At 42.3% G+C, this 21,987-nt stretch overlaps 1 protein-coding gene across 1 annotated transcript in view; it reads right to left on the minus strand.

Annotated features, from left to right (window-relative positions):
• Positions 1-20,979, minus strand: part of hectd2 (HECT domain containing 2) — a 64,147-nt gene extending 43,168 nt beyond the window's left edge. The window contains exons 1-7 of the mRNA XM_030748116.1: positions 20,459-20,979; positions 12,484-12,625; positions 3,857-3,995; positions 3,641-3,743; positions 3,357-3,446; positions 2,480-2,544; positions 2,095-2,140 (exon numbers count right to left, since the gene is read on the minus strand). Of these exons, the coding sequence (XP_030603976.1) occupies positions 2,095-2,140; positions 2,480-2,544; positions 3,357-3,446; positions 3,641-3,743; positions 3,857-3,995; positions 12,484-12,625; positions 20,459-20,542 (669 nt within the window). The 5' untranslated portion in view covers positions 20,543-20,979. The remainder of the gene's footprint in view (positions 1-2,094; positions 2,141-2,479; positions 2,545-3,356; positions 3,447-3,640; positions 3,744-3,856; positions 3,996-12,483; positions 12,626-20,458) is intronic.
• Between the last annotated feature and the right edge of the window lie 1,008 nt (positions 20,980-21,987).

Below are 21,987 nucleotides of genomic sequence, written 5' to 3' on the forward strand. Positions count from 1 at the left end.
AATTATGGTTTAAGTGCAACACAATATTTGAGTTTTCCATTGAAAAAGCTTCATGCTCAACATACGGTTCAAATTTATAAGACCCAGAGACGGCTGGTTTACAGCAATTCCTTAGAAATCTCTCATTCATTCAATTGCCTGCCAGGCTGAAGGCTCACTGAAGTATGTTTTAAATGGTTGTTATTCCTTTACTTTTTCCTCAAGCATGACCCACAAGTTTGGATGCAATAAAAGTAATAACAAATGACAAAATGATTGAGATAATCCCAAAGAGCTGTATTCAGTCTAAGAAATGTTTTAATACACGGATGAAGGGGAAAAAGAGACAAATTTGTAGCAAGTGGAGCCCATAAAGGAAGGAGAGCTGTCATCATCGGGCAGGAAACCAGCAGTCCTCAACTACAAAATGACCTCACCCCGTCCCAATCTGTGTGTCTGTGTGTGCGTGGTCATGTTCTCATGAGAGTTGAAAGACAAGGCAAGTCCACAAAGTCAAATGGGGCAAAAATCAGAAATTTGGCTCAGCTGTTTGTGTGTACTGATGGAGGGTGGAACCACGGTGGAACTACTGTAGACTGCTGTCTTTATCTGATTCTGATCCCCCAAAACCATATATGGAAATCAGACTGGAGGGAGGGAGAGAGAGCGAGATGAAAAACAGGGTCAAAGAAAGATACCCACAAACAGTAAAAGACAGAAGAGTGGAGTGGAAGTCCGAGACAGAGGAGTAAGGACAGCAAAAGGAAAAAAAACAAAACAATATTCTGATGAAAACTTCTTTATTAAATAATAAAAATTTGCAAAAAATCACCAAATTGAATGAATGTGCTGAAGCCTCAGTGAAGCAGGCTCAAAGATCAGTGGCCCCATGGTAACCATGAGTGCCTGCATGCTTGATGTCACAGGGTAAAATTGGTTACAAAGTGCCATACAGCGCTGCACTGAAAACCTCTGCGATTGTAACACCGTCCACCTTCAAAGACCGGTCTCTAGGCCTGTGTGACTGAGGCTTTACATAGACAGCAGAATAAAGGTGAAATAGGGATAGTACACTTGCAGTATACAGCAACTAAAAGTTCTAAGTAATGGTCTTGATTGTTGACAGCATGTATTGACAACCCACATTAACAGAGATGTGTTAGATTGTTTCTGTCTTTGTTCAGTGCTCTACACATGTAACATGTACTGTTAGGGGCGTCTTTAGACAGCTATCATGCACCTGGGATTTGACTAATGTATATGTTCTTCCAAATTCTCCAACAAAGTAACAAAATTTAGAAGAGACAGCTCTGCTTGTGCTTAAGCTGCAAGCATAAAAGAGTAATTTTGCTGGAAATGCTGTAAGATAAGATTAAAAAAAAACTCTCTTTGGCAAACAAAGAGGAGCTAGGATACAGGATAGTTCCTCTGTCGTGGCTATACATCAGGAATTCTGTCACTGTTCCCACTCCCAATCAGACAATTTAACTCCTACAATCATTCTTGTCTTTTTTGATTGGAGGCTCATCATCTAAGTTTTGGAACTTCTTTTCCCGTAGTTTCTGAAGTTTGGAATAAAACGGGAGGTATCAAATTTCCATGGAGTTTGTCAGCATTGAGCAACAACTTGAGTCATGGTCTTCTGCTTTGTATTTTATTACAAACAAATTAGCACCATCCAACGTATGCCAAATTATCTAATATTTGGCTAAACTGATACTAAAGAATGTTACAAATATGGAAATTAATAGTTCAATAGGCAGAACTGGAAAGAACCCCTTTCTTCCTCTGAGCATTACATTAGCTCAGGCTGGCCATGAACTAAGAGTCAGTGGCAATCCTGCCAGATCAGCCCACCTTACCACCATCCTGCATAAGCTGAGGGCTCATTTGATACCTTTCTACACATCCAGCTTGCAAACCTCAAATGGGGCACAAGGCATTAATCTGCAAGCCACTTTGGCACCCACCTCCACTCCAGCTCGTCCTTCCATGCTGTAACTGACCTAACCAGTTTTACTACTGCTTACTGCTTTGCTCACTACAGCGGGCCTTCCTGCTACTCTCCATAAGTCACACATTCCATGTATCAGTCTGAGGGGGTTTAAATCTTACCTGAACAAGAATGAAATAAGCTCGCAGATCATCTTTTGTCCGAGGCCTGAAAACAGAACACACAAAAAAACAGAATGTGATGAGACGCTGCCAAAAAACCCACAAAACCAATAACTGTACCAACAGTTCAGATCAAATGGATCAAAGATCTATGCTTGACAAAGACGGATTCATTTTTTTTTCTTACTAAAGTATTATTTTAAGCTGAGCTGCAACAATCACGTGCATTTTACTATGATTTACTGTTGACGAACAAGAGATCCCACTTCAGTTTTTATTGTGTGAAAATATCAATGAAATGTAATAATTTCATTTCATAAAACTTCATGAGGGGACTATAATAATATAGTGTTCACACAGACACGTGTCACAGAGGCTGCCTCACCCTTTCCACTCCCTCAGCAGGCTGTTGATGATCCCTTTCAGCACTGACTTCTGAATGTCCTGAGGCTAAAAAACACAACCAAAAACGAGCTCAGTGTCCATAAACGCCAGGTTGAATCAATATTCATGAATGTCAGTGACCTACAAAGAGAAATGAGAACTCCAGACGGCATATTTATCTAACCTTTAACTGAGGTCACTTCATTTTCTACTTCTAAATTCAGAAAACACTGAAGTTATTGTATTTGGCCCCAAAACTTCCAGAATCACAGTCTCACCAGGTGTGATTAGTATGACTTTGGCCTCCAGCACTACTGTGGGAATCCCTGGAGTCACTCTAACCAGGATGTGTATTTTAATGCACACATTGAACAAATCTCCAGGACTACCTTTTGTTTAATCTATGCAATCTTGATAAAATTAGAAATATCCTGTCTAAGAGTGATGCTGATAAACTAATCCATGCACCTGTTACTTCTAGGCTGGACTATTATAATTCCCTATTGTCGGGTTTTAAAAGAGCCCTCAAAAACCTTCAGTTGATTCCAACTGCTGCAGTGAGAGTACTAACAGGGATAACGAGGGATCATATTTCTGCCATATTGGCTTCTCTTCATTGGCTCCCTGTTAAATCCAGAATTTAATTTAAAATCCTTCTCTTCACGCACAAGGTTTCATTGATCAGTCCCCATCAAATACAACATATCCTACATTTTGAAAATAGTTGGTAGTGGATATTCAAATTAAAGCACTGCATTTTTTTTAATCAAAGAGCAGCTGCACCCAGGAGAGCTATCATGCTTCCAAACAGAAGGATTTCCGAGCATCTTCTCCGCATTTCCGAGCTTACATAAGGGTGCCTGTAGGAGCCGTCTCACCGTGTTGAGCAGCGCGTCGTAAACAGCGTTGACAAACTTGGTGTTGACTCCTGAGTCCTCTGTAGTGTTAAACAAGCCATTCGCCTCTCGCTGTGAAAGGAGTGAGGTGGGAAAATGAAAGGAAAGAAACAGACGGAGAGAGCCAGTGAAAACTGCTTTCCCATCGTAAAACAGTGCTGTGAAATTTTACCAGCATTTAAAACTGTTTTCTTATAACAGGCCATTCACTGAGAACCAGATTCTGTGTGTGTGTGTCTGTGTATGTGTGTGTGTGTGTGTGATACCTTGAAGGCAGCGTTGATTTCTATGAAGGAGTCAAAGGTGGTCAGGTAAAACTCCCGGACCTCCCTCCAGTCACCTGATTGGACAGCACGCTCCACGTCCTCCCTATCAGCCAAAACACACCGAATGCTTCACAGAAACTTACCCCAAACTTTGATTTAAGGATGTTTTGAGTTATGTTTAAAATGTGTTTAAATCGCCAGTGAACTGAGACTTACTGAAACTCCTTGGTCGTCTTGGTGCGCAGGGGGATGATGGGGTCAGAGGGGAATGGAGCTTTGACCTCTGGAGGAAGAGTGTCGATGGAGAGCCGCTGCTTCTGGCGAACATCGCTGCATATCGGAGGCAGCTCTCTCCCTGCAGGAGACGAAAGGAAAGGAGGAGTGAAGACCTGCTCAGCCCTCAACGATTAAAAAAAAAAACCTGAGCAATTATAGATGGCTCTTAACGGTTTCCCCAGAAACTCTGATCATCTGTACAGAAAAAGTAACTTTTCTGTACAGATCTTTAGTTTAAAAAAGCTTTAAAGGAATCTGGATGTCAATGTGGTGCTTTATATGAAGCCACATCCTCTCAAAGTAGCTTTTTACCCTACTGAGCTACGCAATGAACGCTTTCTCAGCTACAGCAGCTCTCACAAAAATCTAATGACATCATAAAACATCAAGTCTGTTCATTAGATGTTCATAATAAACTAATGCTGGGTGGTTTAAAGTAGATTTTTAGTATGAGCACTGAATCACAGATTTAAAGATTCTTTCTGAGCACCATCAGCTCTCTTAGAAAGAATACACACATATATTTACAAATCTAAGGTAAGAGTTCAGATAAGGCCTTCATCTCTGAATCTTCATTCAAATTTAACAGCTGGTTTAGTGACTTAGCAGATCTTTGGTTCAAGACTTCTTGTTTTGTTTGCAGGTTATTAAATTAGCCAAATAGAAAATTTTACACCACTATTCTTGTCCAATAACATCCCTGCACATATTCTCTAAGCCAATCAGTCTCCAGTCCCCTTTTTTAAATTCATTGTAGTCCGTCATTCGCCCTTTAAGGCTGTCATGCAACCCTCCTCCTCCTCCTCCTCCTCCAAGTTTTCAAGTCTCATCCAAAAGTTTTGCCTGGGCTTGTTCATATCTGTTTACAGAGATCATCAATAAGTCATCAGCCAAATAAACTTGGACTTGAATAAACACATTAGACCTGCAATAGACTGGTGACCTCTCCAGGGTGTACCCTGCCTCTCCTCCTATGCAAGCTGGGATAGGCTCCAGCCAACCTTGAATTGGAAAAGTGGAAGAAAATTGATGGATGGAGCTGTGAATGGATGGATGTAATAATAACATCATGCTGCCAATTACTCCCAGCTGTAGAGCTAAAGCTCAAAAGCATTTAAATTGATAAATGGAGGGGAAAAAAAAGAAAAAAAACAAAAACAAAATATATATCTATAAAACCCAACAACTGCGAAACAGATATTGGACCTGTTTTGACTGCTTCTTGGAATATGTAAGTGTGGGGAATATATGCAGGGAGTAAACGAGGTCCACAATGCACAGAGAAATGAATCAACAACGGCTATTAACCCCAATCAGTGTGCAATCACAGAACCCAGGCTGCACCACATAACACACACACGCATTCATCTATCCTCCCACACTGATGGCCATCCATCCATACTCTTTATAATTAGCCTCAATCTCCATACTAACAATAGGCAGACACAGGCCTGCCCAGGTGCATTGTGGGTGCTCATTCTGCAGGAGTGGACAGATTGTAGAAGCAGAAGATAAAAGGGACACAAGCACAGAGATGGGCAGATGGATAAATGACACCGTGAGCAGGTGCTATTCACAGACATGTTCCTTTCATCTGCCAACAGAGCAGCTAAATGTGCGAGCTTTGTCCTGGGGTGAGGAAAGATGCCTAAAATTAAAGGATCATTCTTCCAAAAGATGAAAAAAATGTGTAGAAGTAGAAATCAAATAGAAATTTTAATGTGAAGGTGGATTAAATTGGATTAATAATGGCTGCAATCACAGCACTGTAAGAGGGTGAAAGATGCACCCTTATGCCCCCTCCTCAGTTCAGTGATTGTTGGTCGCTTTTCACATTAATGGACCCCTTGACCAGCTGCTCAACTGCTTCTATGAGCATTTTCCTGTAACCAGTTCCTGGCTCTCATTTCAGGGGCTCATGACTATCTTCATCGCTAAGCAGTGACATCATTTTCTCATGGTCGTCTGTCTAGTTTATCAAAACTGTGCACCTACCCCTGTCTAATACAAGATGATGATGCTGAGGGGGAATAAGAGTACATCATTCACCATCTTACAATGCTGTGATTGCAGCCATCCCCAACTCTCTGTGAGTAGCACTCATGGCCACTGATCAATCGTTTTGACAATTTGAATATTAACAATCATGAAACTGAGCTCACAGCTTAGGCAGTGGTGCTAGTTTCAGTCATTATACAACTGTACGGTTTATAATGTTGGAGAAAACTGCAGCTGAGAATGAAGACATTGATAGGATGGATGATGAAGCATTTCTCACGCTGAAAACTTTGCATCCATATGAACAAAATCAGCTTTCTGGGATTTCCTTACCTGGATTACAGAGCATGCATCAAGACAATCTCCAAAACATGTAAAAAAAAAAACAAAAAACAAATCTTCCATCTGTCCATCCATCCGTCCATCCATCAATTCATCCATCCATCCATCCATCCATCCATCCATCCATCCATCCATCCATCCATCCATCCATCCATCCATCCATCATCTGGGGCCAGTAGAGATGGCCAGATCTCCCTCACCCTGGTCACCTCCTCCAGCTCTTCTGGGGACAGGAGGGGAGACACTGAGGTATTCCTAATTTCCAACCCAACTGAGAGACGTAATCTTTCAGTGTATTCTGGATCTGCCCTGGGCTTTCCTCCCAGTAGTATATGTCCAAAACATCTCATCTAGAAGATGCCCAGGAAGCATCATAGTCAGATGTCCAAATCATTTCAAATGGCTCCTTTCAATGTGGAGGAGCAGAGGCTCTAATCTGAGCTGCTTCCATATGACCACATGAACCCAATCTAGGCCCTGGCTCCATAGCGGGGCCCTAGCAACCCTCCCCTAAACAGGACAACTTGTCCCATGTTTGTTTTTCTTCAGAGGGGTTTTCTGAATTGCTCTTTGGTCAAACTGCTAGTCAAACGTCAATTTTGTATTGATGGTGATTGTGGAAGAAGAGGCAAAGGGTCTAAAATCAATGAATCATCCTCTGAGGTTCATGAATATCAAGCAGGCAAGGGTCCATGGAGTGTTTCAACTACAAATACATTTGAATGGTGCTTAGTCTGCCAAGGCCAGTAGAAATATTTAGCAATTTTAAAGAAAGTTTTCAGAAGTGGCATCAAATTTTACCTTCTTCAGAGATCTTGATGAATTAGTTGTTTCATTAACGACAGCAGACAGAAATTCACAGCCATGAAGGGACGAGAGCTGCAATAAGGAAAAGATTCCACCTGTGCTCCCCTGCCCTTCACTCTCCTCCTTCACAGCATCCTAATTATCACTACTTTGTCAGCTTGTGGATCGCTCAATGCAGTCCTGACAACAAGAAGCATTGGTTGTCATGACACCTTTTAATCATAAGAGTCACGCTCATCTCTTCCTCTTTCTTACACCAGAGTTTACTTTGATGTCACTTGATGATGGGTGAGAGACATTTTCCTTAAGTGTTTTCAAGTGCTGTTCATTAAATCCTGCTTTTGTTGCTGCAGAGGTTTATGAATGAATATGTTCTGCTCACCATGTGCCTTACATGTAGCGTGGTTTGTGGAGTAAGCTGCATGGTGATAGGTTCTTATTCAGTAATATCACAGCAATGTCACACAATAACACTGCATGTTACATGCTCTATCAATGAGCATGTGGCTGTTCATTATACTTATGCCATCCATCCATCTTCTTCAGGGCCAGGTCGTGAGGGCAGCAGCCTAAGCAGAGAAAACCCAGATCTCCCTCTTCCCAGCCACTGCTTCCAGCTTATCCAGGGTAACACTGAGGCATTTCCAGGCCAGCTGAGTGATATAGATCTCCAGCATGTCCTGGGTCTGCCCGGGGGCCTCCTCCCAGTAGAACACCCAGAAGGCATCCTAGTCAGAAGCCTGAACCACACTGATTGGCTCCTTTCGATGTGGAGGAGTAGCAGCTCTACTCTGAGCCCCTCTTAAATGACTGCACTCTTTACCTTATCTCTAAGGAAGCCATCCAAAGACCACCTATGGTCACTACCCAAAGCTCATGGCCATAGGTGAGGGTAGGGATGTAGACAGACTGGTAAATCAACAGCTTCGCTTTTACCCTCAGCTCTCTCTTCACCGCATCACTGCAGCAGCAGCCCCAACCTGTCTGTCAGTCTCCCACTACCCTCTACCCTCACTCGTGCACAAGACCCCGAAATACTTCAATACTACAAAATACTACTCCATTTGCAGCAGTAACTTGTTGCTGACCGGGATTCCACCCTTTTCTGGCTGAGGACCATGGCCTCAGGACTCGAAGGTGCTAGTTCTCATACCCACTGCTTCACACTCTGCTGCAAACCACTTTAGTGCAAGCTGGAGGCCACCACCTGATGAAGCCAACAAGACTGCATCATCTGCAAAAAAACAGAGATGAAGGGCCACCAAGGCGGAAGCCTTCCAACACTTGTCTATGCCTAGAAATTCTGTCCATAAAAATTATGAACAGAATCAATGACAAAGGGTAGCCCTGTTTGACTTCAACACCCACCGGACATGAGACCAACTAATTGCCGGGAATGCACACCAAGCTCTCGCTGCAGTCGTACAAGGACTGAACATAACATAACAATGAGTCAAACACCCCATACTCCTGCAGCACCCCCAACAGGATGCTCCAAAGGAAGCACTCAAATACCTTCTCCAACTCCACAAAACACCTGTTGACTGAACGGACAAACTCCCACGCACACTCAAGTATCCTTGAAAGGATAAAGAGCTGGCCCAGCATTCCGAGACCAGGATGAAAACCTCAGTGTTGCTCTTGAATCTGAGGTTCGACTAACGGACGAACTCTCTTTTCCAGCACCCTGACATAGACCCTCCCAGGAAGGCTGAAGAGTGTGATCCCCCAGTATTTGGAGAACACACTCCAGTCCCCCTTCTTCAAGATGGGAACCACCACCCCAGTGGCACCACTCCAGGTCACCATGTGACATTACAGAGGCGTGTCAACCAAGACAGCTCTACAATCTCATCCACCCCAGGGGTCCTGCCAGCAAGAACTTGTTTAACTACCTCAGTGACTTCACCCCCAGTGAGTCATCCCCCTCATCCCCAGACTCTGCTTCCTCTACAGAGGGTGTGTCAGTGGGATTAAGGAGGTCCTCGAAGTATTCCTTCCAGTGCCCAAATACATCCCTGTGTAAGTAAGTAGCACTATTGCTATGTGCGGGTGGGGCAGTCCAAAAGTCTTTCGCCATGGCCTCACCAAACTCCTCCCACACCCGAGTTTTTGCTTCAGCTACCAATCAAGTTGTGTTCTGCTTGGCCTGCCACTACCCATCAGCTGCCTCTGAAGTTCCACAGGCTAACCAAGCCTGATAGGACTCTTTGTTCAGCTTGATGCTCCCTTTTCACCCACGGTGTCCACCATTTGGTTCATGGGTTACCACCATGACAGGCACCAACCTCTTCAGAATGCTGTCAAACTGGAGGTGGGACTTGAAGATCTTGCTGACTGGGGCTTCTGCCAGGTGTTCCCAGGGACACACTCACTATACATTTAGGTGCACCCGGTCTGTCCAACATCCTCCCCTGCCACTTGATCCAACTCTATTATGCTTATGTATTTTATTTATTCTGCTTATCTTAGTGATTAACCAAGTGACAACCTTTGGGCTGAAAAATAAAGTCAAATGCCAAAAACTACAGTTCCAGTAATATCCACTTGAGGTTCCCTCCAAAAGTCAGTCAGACCCCATAGATGCTAAATGTCCAACTTTACAACAGAAATATGTTCACAGCCTACAAACTAGTTTGTCTCTCGGATATTTTCCCCTTTTTAACAGCTCTCTTTTGTCTTTAATTAACTCATCCATCTGATTACCAGAGTAGGGAGCATGGTCACTGTAATGTTGAGGCTTCAAATGCAGTCCAAAACCAATGGGTAAGTCATTCCAGTGACTATGCATACTGTGCATGTGTTGTAGATAATGTTTTTAGGCCTACCATTACTTCTTCTTTTGTCCTCCACTCATCCAATTTCCTCATTTTTTAAAGCATACTCTGCACACCATGCTGAGTTTTCAGCTAAAGCTCTGTTTGTCAAACTGTGTTATCTTTTGCATTTTCCAGAGATTTAGCAAAATAAATATATATGTATTTTTGCTAGTAAGAAAGTGCCTACAGATACAATTTAAAACAGGTTCTATGCAAAGTTTCTGTCATATGCAGACACAACATTGGTTCATATTTTGCATTAGGTGCCTTTGTATGCTTGAATGATTCATAGGTCAGTGTAAAGTGTTTCAAGAAACAAGACGTTCCTCTGAAATGCTCAGGTACAAGGACTGGACTGAAAATGAATGAAAAAGCAGCCAATGTCCAAAGAAGAATGTGAAAGCCCTTCAGAAAGCTGGAGAACTGTTGCTCAAGACCACGTTAAAAATTACAAGAAATTCTAGCTCCTTGGAAGCGAAATATAAAGAAATGAGGGGTTGCTCAAGACTTTTGCACTGCATCCAATTATTTTAGGCATTTTTTTTTTGCAGTGCAATAATATTCCTTCTGGGACTGACAAACATTTGGATATTTTCCCCATGAAAAACATCACTTTCATTTTGACATTTCTTTACAAAAAAACCCCCAAACAAACAAACAAACAAAAAAAAAAAAGGTGTCAGTTTTCCTGAAATGAAACTGATGAATTTCTACAAAACACCCATAATACTTTACAGATGAAGTAGCAAATTGTGGTGATTATCCAGCAGGCCAGACGACTGTAACAGGCCTGAGGAATGCAACTGTATCTTATGTGTGTGTTGATGGTTTTCACTTTCATATGGTTTTCATTTGGGGTGGAGGTTTGTATAATTATTCTGGCATCAGTAGCCGTGGTGACAAAGCGGGCTGGTGGGTGCTCCACTGGGTCTCTGTTCTCACGCGGCACTCAGAAATAACCTCGCCTTTAACAGGAAGCAGCATCCCCTTTACAGTCAAAACACTCATGACGAATAAATGATTACAGCACTGCTAAGAACCTCACAATCTGATAACTGTGATCCCAATTTTATAAGAGAAACTAAATTAAATTCAATGAAGCTTATCTAAACAAATTTTCTGTGCCATTTGTCCAAAACGTTTCCTGTGCAGGGAGAACAAAAAACTTTCAAATATTACTTTATTCCAGCACTTGAGTGGCTTGAGCTTCAGCTGTGAGTCAGCTGAGATCTGAGTCACCCCTAAAAATGTCTAAAACTGTCTCTTTATTAGTGTAAGCGTCTGATTTTCTCACACTGCGCGATATTAAAATCCACAGACACAGCTTTTTCCCTTCTTCTTCCCTTTCAAAGCCTTTTCATTCTGGAGTTGCGATGTCATCATTTGCAGGCAACATAAACAGAGTGTGAGTGCATGCATCAAGCGTGCTGTAAACAGAGGAAGTAGCACATCATTACATCGGAGACGAGACGGAGACCAGCGCTTCCAAGAGAACAAAGAGGCAGTGAACAGTACTACGAAACGCTGAGCTGCGTTCCTGCTTCGGAATGAAGGAGTGCCGATTCAGATGCCAGGAAGCTGCAGCGAAGCTTGATGCACAAATACAAGTGAAAAGTGGGCATGAATTAAATCAAATTAAACCTGCTAAAGGCAAAGTGTTTCCATCTATATATGTACATCAAAGGTCCTATGAATTTACATATTAAATTTAAATATAAGTATACTGCATGCAATGTGTATGTTGATTGCAAAGAATTAAAGTTCTTCTGGAAGCAAGTCTCAAAACATAATCCTATCTAAATACACAAGGAGAAAGCCATAGCTTTCATTTCAATGCCAATTTTTCAACAAAAAAAAAAATGCTTTATGAGATGATTGGCACCTTTGCCCCTAAATCAGGTTTTAAAAGCTTTATTCCACTTGTAGCAGAAGAGTTCCTCTACAGGCTGAAGAACTTACTGAAGAGGCTGCTGATTATTTATTGTCACAAAGTATATGTGGTGTTATTTAATAATTCATATAAGAAAGTGTAGGTGCTTCACGTGCACTCGGCCTCATTACAGCCACAAATACAGTCCAGTTCTGTGGCCAATAGTTCAACGCTACAGGAGTAACACAGATGCACAATATGCGCCTTTTCTTACCAAATCTGCAACATTAATCAAAAATGTAACAAATGACTCCAAACTGCACAATTTACACGTCATCTATTTAATTACTTTTAGCATTTCAGTGTGCAGCTCTCAAAGCCACACAAATCTCTGTGCCCAAAACTCACACAAGTTATTAGAGAGATCTCCAGTCCCATGCTTTCTTTAAACAGGCGGAGAGAGGTTTTTGTTTTTGTTTTTTTAATTTATGGGTCTTTAGTCATCATGTTTTATGAGTCCAGTGTCATTTCCTCATAACCAAAGCAGTGATCTGTTCCCGCTCCACAGGGACTGACACACTAGCAGCCCTAAAGCTGAATGTAGGAGAAACACAGCATTTTGGGGGTTTGATTAAAGTTCCTTTTCTGATGAGAAAGAAAAAAAAAAGGTTGAAGCCACTCTGTTTACTGAAATAGCAAGAAATTGGCCAGAGGACACTGGATCCACTCACCATGTCTGAGCCCATGCGTGCTGGTCAGGGTGGCCGTGATGCCGCCAGGCAATCCACGCCCAGCTACGTCCCTCCTCTGGCTGAGCGTGGAGATGAAGGTGCCCAGAGATGGAAAAGGCTGCTTGGCTCCTCGTCCCAAACCCTGACACAGAAAAAAAAAAAATGATCACGAAGCCTATTAAAGAAGAACCTCTGCTGTGCTCTGCACATGTGACAGACTAGATCTGTTTAGGATCACCGAAACGTCCTGATGTCTCAGATGCACCGTTAGATTTCTGGGACTCCTTAATCAGCACCATCAGTCTCACGTGAGAAAAACCTGAATGAAGGAATGATGGGGAGTCAGTGTGAAGATGCCAGTTTTAGTGACTGCAGCTACACACACACAAACATTTATGGAAAACCAGCTTTATTTTCTGAGATCCAGTCACATACAAACTAAAACCTCTGAAACCAGGCACAACCTCCAGCTTCTCTCTCTATCTTCTAGAAACTCCAGCTTAGGACCACGACCCGATAATGAACATTTGAAGCCTACATTTCATTGGTCCATAACACAGAATCCACCAATTCTCTCCTTTCTTGTTTGCTGAGACTTTTTTCTCGAATCTGAACTTCCAAAATGAAATCCGGCTTTGAGCTGCATGAACAGACAATGACAACATGACCAAAACTGAATGAATGAACTTAATATTCACTAAATCTTCTCTGTGATTCATCACTGATTAATCCCCTTCTAATCCTTTGGTATTTCATGAGTTTTTTGGGTCTCCGCGAACCACGACTGCAATTAGAAGAAGACATGAGGAGGAGCAGAGAGAAGAAAATCACTGGGCAAAAAGAAGACGACAGAGAGTGGAGTAAGGTGAGGCAAGGAAAGGGGGAGGAGAAGAGGAATGTGGCACAAAGATGAGAGGAGGGACAAGAAAGTACAATGAAAATAGAGGAGAGGAGCAGAAAAGGAAGGATAAGAGGGGGAAAGTGAAGTAATGCAGATAAGATGGGGGGAGTGGGGGAAAATGAAGGAGGATATGAGAAAGAAAACAGGAAGTCAGCAGAGAAATGGAAATTAAAGAATAGATGGAGAGAACAGATAGTGCATGAGGCATGAGAGGTGGAAGGAAGAGGAGGTGGAGAGTTCGACAGATGCACAGCAGCCGCTTGTGACAGGCGCGCGCACACACACACACACACACACACACACACACACACACACACACACACACACACACACACACACCAGTAGTGTCATGTTCAGGGGCTGGAACGGGAAGACAGTTAATCTTCCGTTCAAAATGAATCAGTTTCAAAAGAAATGAGACCCTGAGGGACACTGTGAACCAAATCTTAGCCCTGGTGTAGGCCCACACACACACACACACACACACACACACACACACACACACACACACACACACACACTTGCTTCTCTACAGTTTCCATATCATTGTCTTCTCTTCTCTTGAGCACTAAAAAGGACATAAACACAGTTAGTGACAGGTTGCATTTTCAAAAATAAAAAATGTGATGTGGACACCTATCAGCCACATTATTAAAACCACCTGTCTCTGATTGTGTACATCCCCCTGTTGCTGCTAAATCATCTTTGGGTCTTGTGGACTGCGGTCGAGGGCTTCATGGATGGGTGTGCTCTACCTTAGGCTGCCTCTAAACGTCAGTCTCGATATTCTGACATTCTGGTCTATATGGAGTTTCCCACTTCATCACAACTGGGTGCCGGTTTAATTTTTTTTTTTAATAACTAGTCCATTTGGACGCTGTTAAGGCTTAAAGTTTGGAGTGTTGCAGGTGGAGCTGTAACCAGTAGCTGTCTTCTAGGCCTTTCACTGAACCAGACCTCTCATATAATGTACCTCTTGTGTATTTTCAGCAGATTTACCTGACAGATAATATCAATCAGCATAAGAAGTTTTCAGTTTTGGTGAGTGAAATTCAAGTTTTTTTATTTGTCTGTTACTTAGCATTAATTAAGTTCAAGCCATGAGTATATCCTGAGCCAGTCAGCCTGAAATGTGTAGCTTCACTTTATCGATGCCATCTTTGTCTGAATTTAACATCGACTTAGACTGACGTTTGCATTCTTTCAACACGTTTGTTTCTTTTCTCCGAGCAGGTTTCCCGTTAGTTTAATGTTGATTTTTAGCTGGTGTTCCATGTCTGCACGTTCCCATCTTGGAAGTCTGTCTGTGTATCCCAGCAAGAGTTTCTGGAACATCAGAGGGACCTGGCAGTCTCTCAGAGAGAGGGAGGACGAGCCCGCCAGTTGTTGTCCTGTTCGGAAGTCGGCCTGGCGGGTCCTCCCACACCGGTGGACGCGATAAACTTTATTAGAACGTTATCACTTTGCGTGTGAATTTCCTGCATTAGAAATGCTGAAGTTGTAGAATTACGTGAAATACCTGCAAACTGGTACTGAAATTTAAGCCCTGACAGTTTATGTGTGCGGCTTGCTAACCTAAGCTCACTAGTGTTAGCTGAGCTGGAAACGTCTGCAGAAAGAGCGCAGAAAGAAAACTCTGAGGATTTTAAAATGTAGAGGGTGACACTCCTGTGGTTACGTCTTCTTTTATTTAAAGAAATGTGTCGGTGGTTGGTACGTGTTATCCACGTGTCCCACACTGCCCAGCACAACATCGTAACAAGGGGACTTACCTGGCAGTGCTTTTAATGTTGTTACTCACCTCAGCCTTATACACAACCAGTGAGTCACACACAGTAGAGGCCTAGTACTACAAACACACACAAACAGACACGTGCTCTTTTATCTCGTCTCTTTGGACAGAAGCTCCACAGCGTTAATGAGATGCAACAGGCTCTTCATTCGAATCAGATCAAATACAAACCCAGAGCTAATGCATGAATACTCATTAAATAAAAGACATTAAAATGACTTAGATGTTCCAGTTTACAGTGCAGTGATCCATCGTGACCTAGAGTTTGAAAAAGATTCTCATTACTTCAACTAAAATTTAAATTTCACTCAGTGGGCGTCAATAAAGGAATTGCTCCATAATTGGCCACAGGTTGAGAAATACTGTGCACAGTATTTAATGGCTATTAAAATAAAATAAAGTTCAGTCCTACAGTCTTCAGCAACCCTTTGACTTTTCCTTTTGAGCCTCCATGAGCCAAACATTTGTAGTTTCAATTAAAATGTCCCCACAGCCATAAAACTCACAATAGACATAAATGTTCCCTCAGGATCAAGCACTCACTGAGCCTGGTTCTTCTGGAGATTGCTTCCTCTTAAAAGGAAGTTCTTCCTCTCCATCATCTCCAATTTGTTGGGGTTCTATAATATTATAGGGATGCTGTCATCTGTATCTTTAGAGGACTGTTGCCAGTTGTACTTTTAAATAAATACAATAAAAAATAGATACTGATCATCTTTTGTCAAGGTTTCTCTAAATGTATTTTCCCTATAATGAGCAATACATGCCTGTAAATACGGGTGCGCCACCTAAAGTTGGAAACCAGCCCAAAGAGCACTCCACAGAAACATGTTGGAGGCAACATTGCTGCAAGCATGACTGCTCATCACTGTTGTTGTGACCTGAAGAAAATCTTGGTTGCTTGGCTGGGGTTGCCATGTATGCTGCACTTTGAGTGCTCAGATAGAGTAAAAAAGCACTATTTAAAGTGCTATACTATATAAAAACCAGTCCATGAGGGCTTTTGTTTTAGCAAGTTAAACCTCCAAGAGCATCATCATAAATATTTAGGACCACTAGAATCAAAAGAAGATTGTTATTTTGGGCTTTGGGGTGGAGGTGGGTAGCAAAGAAGCTTGCAGATGAGCAGGAACTGTGGGCAGGCTAAAACAGCTTAAGTAACACAGCCTATACGAGATTTGCGATCAGATATGTAGGAAGGTATCAGCTGAGCCATCGGCTGATGTGGGCGGGCACTGAGAGCCCACATCAGCAGCCAGACGATGTCGGTCGTAGTACAGCCAGACGGCAATGTCTCAAATCTCACTTGTTGGGATTGTGGCTGAATTTGAAGTTGTCGTCCAACAACACATGTCCGATTTCATCAGCCAGAATGAAACTGCAAAGATATTTTCTGAATTTTCTACTTCAATTTATTATCACATATCAGCTGAATTACTCGCTAATGTGATAAAACTAGCAAATACCAACATTGTACTGGCTGCTTTATCAGTTGTGCTCCATTCAGAACATTGTTGTTTATAAATGTTTATGAAATTAACATCAGTTTTTGTTGTAATTTATGTATGGTGCTAATTAGTGTACTAAAAGGCTAAACTAAGATGCTAAATATCAACATGTTGCCACAGTGCTAAAAACCTCACAGAGTGGCTGTAAACTTTTAGCCTGTTGATGTTTCCTGCATCCTCCTTTAGAAGCGATGTGTGCGTAATTACAGTCCACTCTCAGTGAAGCCACATCACTCGCTCTTTCATCATCGCCACAGACCCGCCCACAGCAGCTGACTGACAGGTGATCTCTCTCGTGCAGCATAAACAGCTCGATCAAGGAAATGAGGTTGTCAACAAATAATTCCTGCTTAAGTTTTTCTTGATAACTAGGTCCCGCTTCACATCTGACAACAATTAAACAGCCTTAGCAGCAGTCCTGTGATTTCAGTCGTGTCCAGCTCTGCTCAGTCATTTAGTCTGAGAGGAAATGCTGTCATCCAGAGAGAAACCGCACCATGAAGAGCTGAGCATCTGACCGTCTCACACACTGCTCAGCCTCTCCTCCTCGTCAGCTGTTTATCTCTAATCAGATATAAATGAGAAACTGTGTTTCTACAGCTACTTATAGAAATATATATCTTTTAATAAGAAGAACACCACAGCTTGTTTTGTCATCTTTCAAGTGATTCTTTGCCAAATGTTTCTCAATATTGTTGTTTTATGCTTTAACATATCAAAGGTTTCAGTTAATGATCTCATCCTCTGAGCTTTTGATGATATCATCCATCAGCCTGACCTGCAGCTGATGTACAGCACTTCCTGAACACGAAAACTCAGCAATCTGTTAAAAAAGGCTTGCCAGATCCACGGATATTATTCCTCATCAAGTTTGAGTAAGTATGCCTAAGTGTTGCCAGATCTGGCTGAGTTCTGGAACCAGAGGACCAGATGTGAGGCTGACTCTGGCTCCCAGATATGTTTTAAGTCCGCTGGTTTGGGTTGATTTAGGCTGAAATTGGCTCCAGTTAGCAGCACGATGGCAGCAAGATGGATCACAGAATCAGTCAGTTAGCTCTGAGCACATTTGGTGCATCATCATCATCATCATCATCATCGCCACAAGTGTGGGATGAGATTGGAGACGAGTGATGGCAAAATAAAGCAAATATTAGTCCCTGTAGTTATTTAAACCAAGCGACAATCTTTGGGGCTGAAAAAAAACCCATAAACCACTGAAAGAGCAGCCCGATACCAGCAGAACGGGAGCCTCGTTATTTAGTGTCACCTTGTTGGATATGTGAAGAAAGCTGAAAAGGTGATGTGAAAACACTGCAGGTCACTGTTTGTTCAGAGAGAAGGTCACCACCAACCTCCCAGAAAGATGGCTACAATCACTCCTCCATTGTTCCCGTGTTTCTGTTGCATTTATTATGTTAGACCAGCTTCACATGCTCTGATAATCAGCCCAGCGTACTGCTATGCTTTAGAAAGACACCAAGAAGAAGAGAAAAGATGTTTTATAAGCTCCACTTCACATAAATCATGTGTGTACTGCATGTTCAAAGAGAACCTAAAGCACATTTGAGAGCCACCTGGATCACATTCAAAGTCAAAGGAAAGCGCTGATGTCACCCAGGACAGGGAAATCAGGGGAAACGAGGGAAAGACAAAGTTCTGTTGAGTTTAGTCTGAAGCTGAGGTGAACACAAACACAGACACACACTCACACAAATACCGTTGGTCTTTCCATTTCTAGCGAGCTGTCGGCTAAGACTCGGTTAGCACGAGGGCTGTTTGCTGCAAATAAACAGGAATGTGAACCAGGCGAATCTGCACAAACGACGTTTCTGTCTGAACAAACTTTTAAAGCACATCTGAAGTTATTTTCTCTCCTGCAGAGAAACAGAGCTCCATCCATCCAAATCTCACCCGCTTCTCTCAGAGCGTATAGTTCATTTTAAACTGAATCAACTGGTTATGGATTATTATGGATGGATTAGATAAACACGTGCCAATTAGACAAGGAGAACAAAGTCTATCAAAGGCCATCTAATCTGACTCTCAGAAAGTCACGTCCTAGTCGAAGCTTTGCATTAAATCCCACTCAGCTCGTGCCATTTAATTTGTGCTTCGATGATTAAAGGGTTAATAGGCTGATCACCTGCTGATGGCAATGCTGGGGGCTAGCTGGTTAGGGGCTTTTCCACCAGCAAAATAATTGTGGACGGCATCATATGGATGACAAAAATGTCAAAATACGTCTGTGTGGCTGCCCAAGATCTACACTTTGAACATTTTCTACACCACTGTGTCGCTGTCATAAAAATAAATGCAGTTTATCTGCAGTGATGCTATTCTGAAAGTTCATGGTGGAGCGATACCAAATGAACTGAGGCGTTTCAAACCTTTAAACAGGCTTTATTTCAGATTTGGTTCTATGGGACGTTCTATTTAGAGATGCACCAAAAAGCAGCACAACCCAACAATCAAAGGCTCAAACCAGAAAACGTTTGCCACCAAGAGTCCATTTTTACTGGACTTCATCTTAAGTAACCACACTATCAGCTCATCAAACTCTTGGAGGTCTGGAGAAAATCTTCCCGATAATAACATGCTTTCACATCCTCGGGCAACTCTCAGAAACACGACCTGTTAAAGAAAAAAAAAAGCTTCCCTCCTCAGTGAGCACCAGCTGTCTTCAATTGGTTTATTTTTACTGGTTGGTGATACAATGACAGCCACTGTCTCCAGAAGACTTTTATCCAAACTCTGAGCCTGAATCTTTTTAGATCACACTGAGCCCGAGCGCCCAGAGAGCTTCTGAAGAAGAATCTGAAGCCCCAGAGAGAGAAAACGCATGCAGCCGCTTTATGGCATTTCCAGACCGAGCGGGTCTCAGCAGTGACAGACTGTTTATTAGCCCCGAACCTTCTGATCTGCACATTCCTGCTCCCTGACACAATGGAGATGACATCAACCGAGCAGCCAGCGAGCCCGCCAGTCTGCTCCGAAGTGACACAGAGAACCAAACCAAAATCCAAACGCCGGTGAAAAGCCCAACTGGGGAGCCGATGCGAGCGCCCAGCTCGCTGCTCTGTGTTTAAACGATTACATCACTGCTGGAGAGTTGGAGGCAGGAGTCATTATGTAAGACAGGGGCATCACTTTTTCCAAAAAGCAACAAAAGTGCAGTTTTTTTTTGTTTTCAGTTGCATGTCACCTTTCTATCTGTTAGGTCAGGTTAGGCGATGTTACACAATTTCAAATCCAAGTCAAATTTCTAAATTTGATACAGAGCAGATTTCAGCTCTCTTATTATAAAATGATGATCAAGTGGAATGTGAATCTGCATTTAAAAGAGATGCATGCTGAGAGAGTGATGCAGTGCTGTAGTTAATCTCCAGCTCTCTCATTATGTGTGGTTTGTGTTCTGAAAATCAGTTTGTACGATAAATGATCACACAGCACCAACAGCTCTTACCAAACTTACTGGAACACAAAGATTTAGTTTGTTTGAACTATTAATTATTAATTGTCATTTATTTCTCTTTAAAAACATATGCATGAAAATCTTTAATCCTTATCCAGAAATCATATTGTTGTCTTTTTGAAATGGGATATTGATCTCTACCATTTTTTACTTTTAAAAATAATACCTTTCTGAAAATATTCCGCATTATATCAGAACAATTAGTAGCATGTGAAACATGTTTTCTGTGCAACAAGCAGAAAGGAACGAGGGGGAAATCATTCTGTTGCAGAAGAAATGAGGAGAAAAGGCGGTTTTCTTACAGCAGGAGGGGAACTGTTGTAAATTGGTGGAAGCCTCTCTCTCTCCCTCTCTACTCCTGACAGCGCAGAATGTTCTCCATCCATCCTCTCAGTGTGGACGAGCGGAAAAGTTGTCTTGCGTTTTTTTCCCCCCTTCCCCTGGAAAGACTCACTCCTCTACAGCCTCTGTGCTCCTGTTGGTCACAGGGCTGCACATGTTTTTAACCAGAGCCAGCTCTGACCCCGAGTCACCCGTCTGCCTGCTCGGTCCGCTCCGTTATTTCACAGGAATCAGGAAGAGTCACATCCTAGAAGAAACGGAGTGAAATCTACCTTCGTCGGACAGGTGGGCTCTCCGTTACGCGCACAGCCTGACGCGTAAACGTCTCCAAAACCGGCGCGTAAAGTCTCAGCTGAATACTCTAAAGAGCTCGAAACACTTTTAATTTAAAAAAAAAGTTTTTTCCTAAAGTTTGGGGCAAGTTTCTACCCGCTTCTTCTTCTCTTTCTCTCCCTCTCTGCGCCGTCTGACGGGGAGGAAGCACAGCTGCGGGCCGGCGCCATGTTTGGAGAAGGAGGAGGAGGCGCCTGGAGAGCAGAGCCCCTCTCTTTCTCTCTCTCTCTCTCTCTCTCTCACACACACACACACACACACACACACACACACACACACACACACACACACACACACACACACACACACACACACAGAGAGAGAAATAACGGGCAAACGGAGCTTTAGATTCATGTTGTAAGAAAGAAAGAAACTGAAACAATCTGAGTGAACTTCTGAATTCAAGCAAACAAAAACAAAATTCTTGCGAAAAATTAAAACTTAAACATCTGATAAAAACGTAAGAATAAAAAAAAATACATAAATACAAATAATAAATAAAACTAGAAATTTAAACTTGCTTAAAGTTAAGAAACCATAAACTGACAAATATTTTCTTTATATAACATAAATGATAAGATCAGAACTGTTATTTTATTTTATATGGTTTAAAGAGATTTTAAAGTCAGTTATTTTCCCTTCTTCCACCAGCTGTTTGTCTTTTCACCTGATGGAAGCAGACATCTGTGACCAAGAAACAAAATGTTTCTTTTTGTCTTTAGTTTCTTTTTCATCTTTCAGTTTAGGCAGTTTTAAAGGCATTTGCTCAGTAATGTGTAAAATGTCTTTTGTCTGCTCTCTCTATGCTCCTCTTTTCTCTCTTCTCATTCCTCACTCTCCAACCAGTTGTAACCCCTTCCTGGGCCTGGCTCTGTTGAAGGTCTCTTCCTGTTAACAGAGAGTTCTTTCTCCCATAGTTGCCAAGTTCTCCTCATAGCGATCATCATATCGCCAGAGTTCTCCCTGTGATGTTCAATTTAATGTTATTTATACAGCTCCAAGTCACAACAGACAGTCGCCTCAAGGTGCTCTATATTGTAGGTAAAGACCCTACAGTAATACAGAGAAAACCCAACAGTCAAAGCGACCTCCTATGATCAGCACTTGGTGACAGTGGGAAGGAAAAACTCCCTTTTAACAGGAAGAAACCTGCAGC

The sequence above is a fragment of the Archocentrus centrarchus genome, chromosome 15, assembly GCF_007364275.1.
Source record: "Archocentrus centrarchus isolate MPI-CPG fArcCen1 chromosome 15, fArcCen1, whole genome shotgun sequence".
Lineage (NCBI taxonomy): Eukaryota > Metazoa > Chordata > Actinopteri > Cichliformes > Cichlidae > Archocentrus > Archocentrus centrarchus.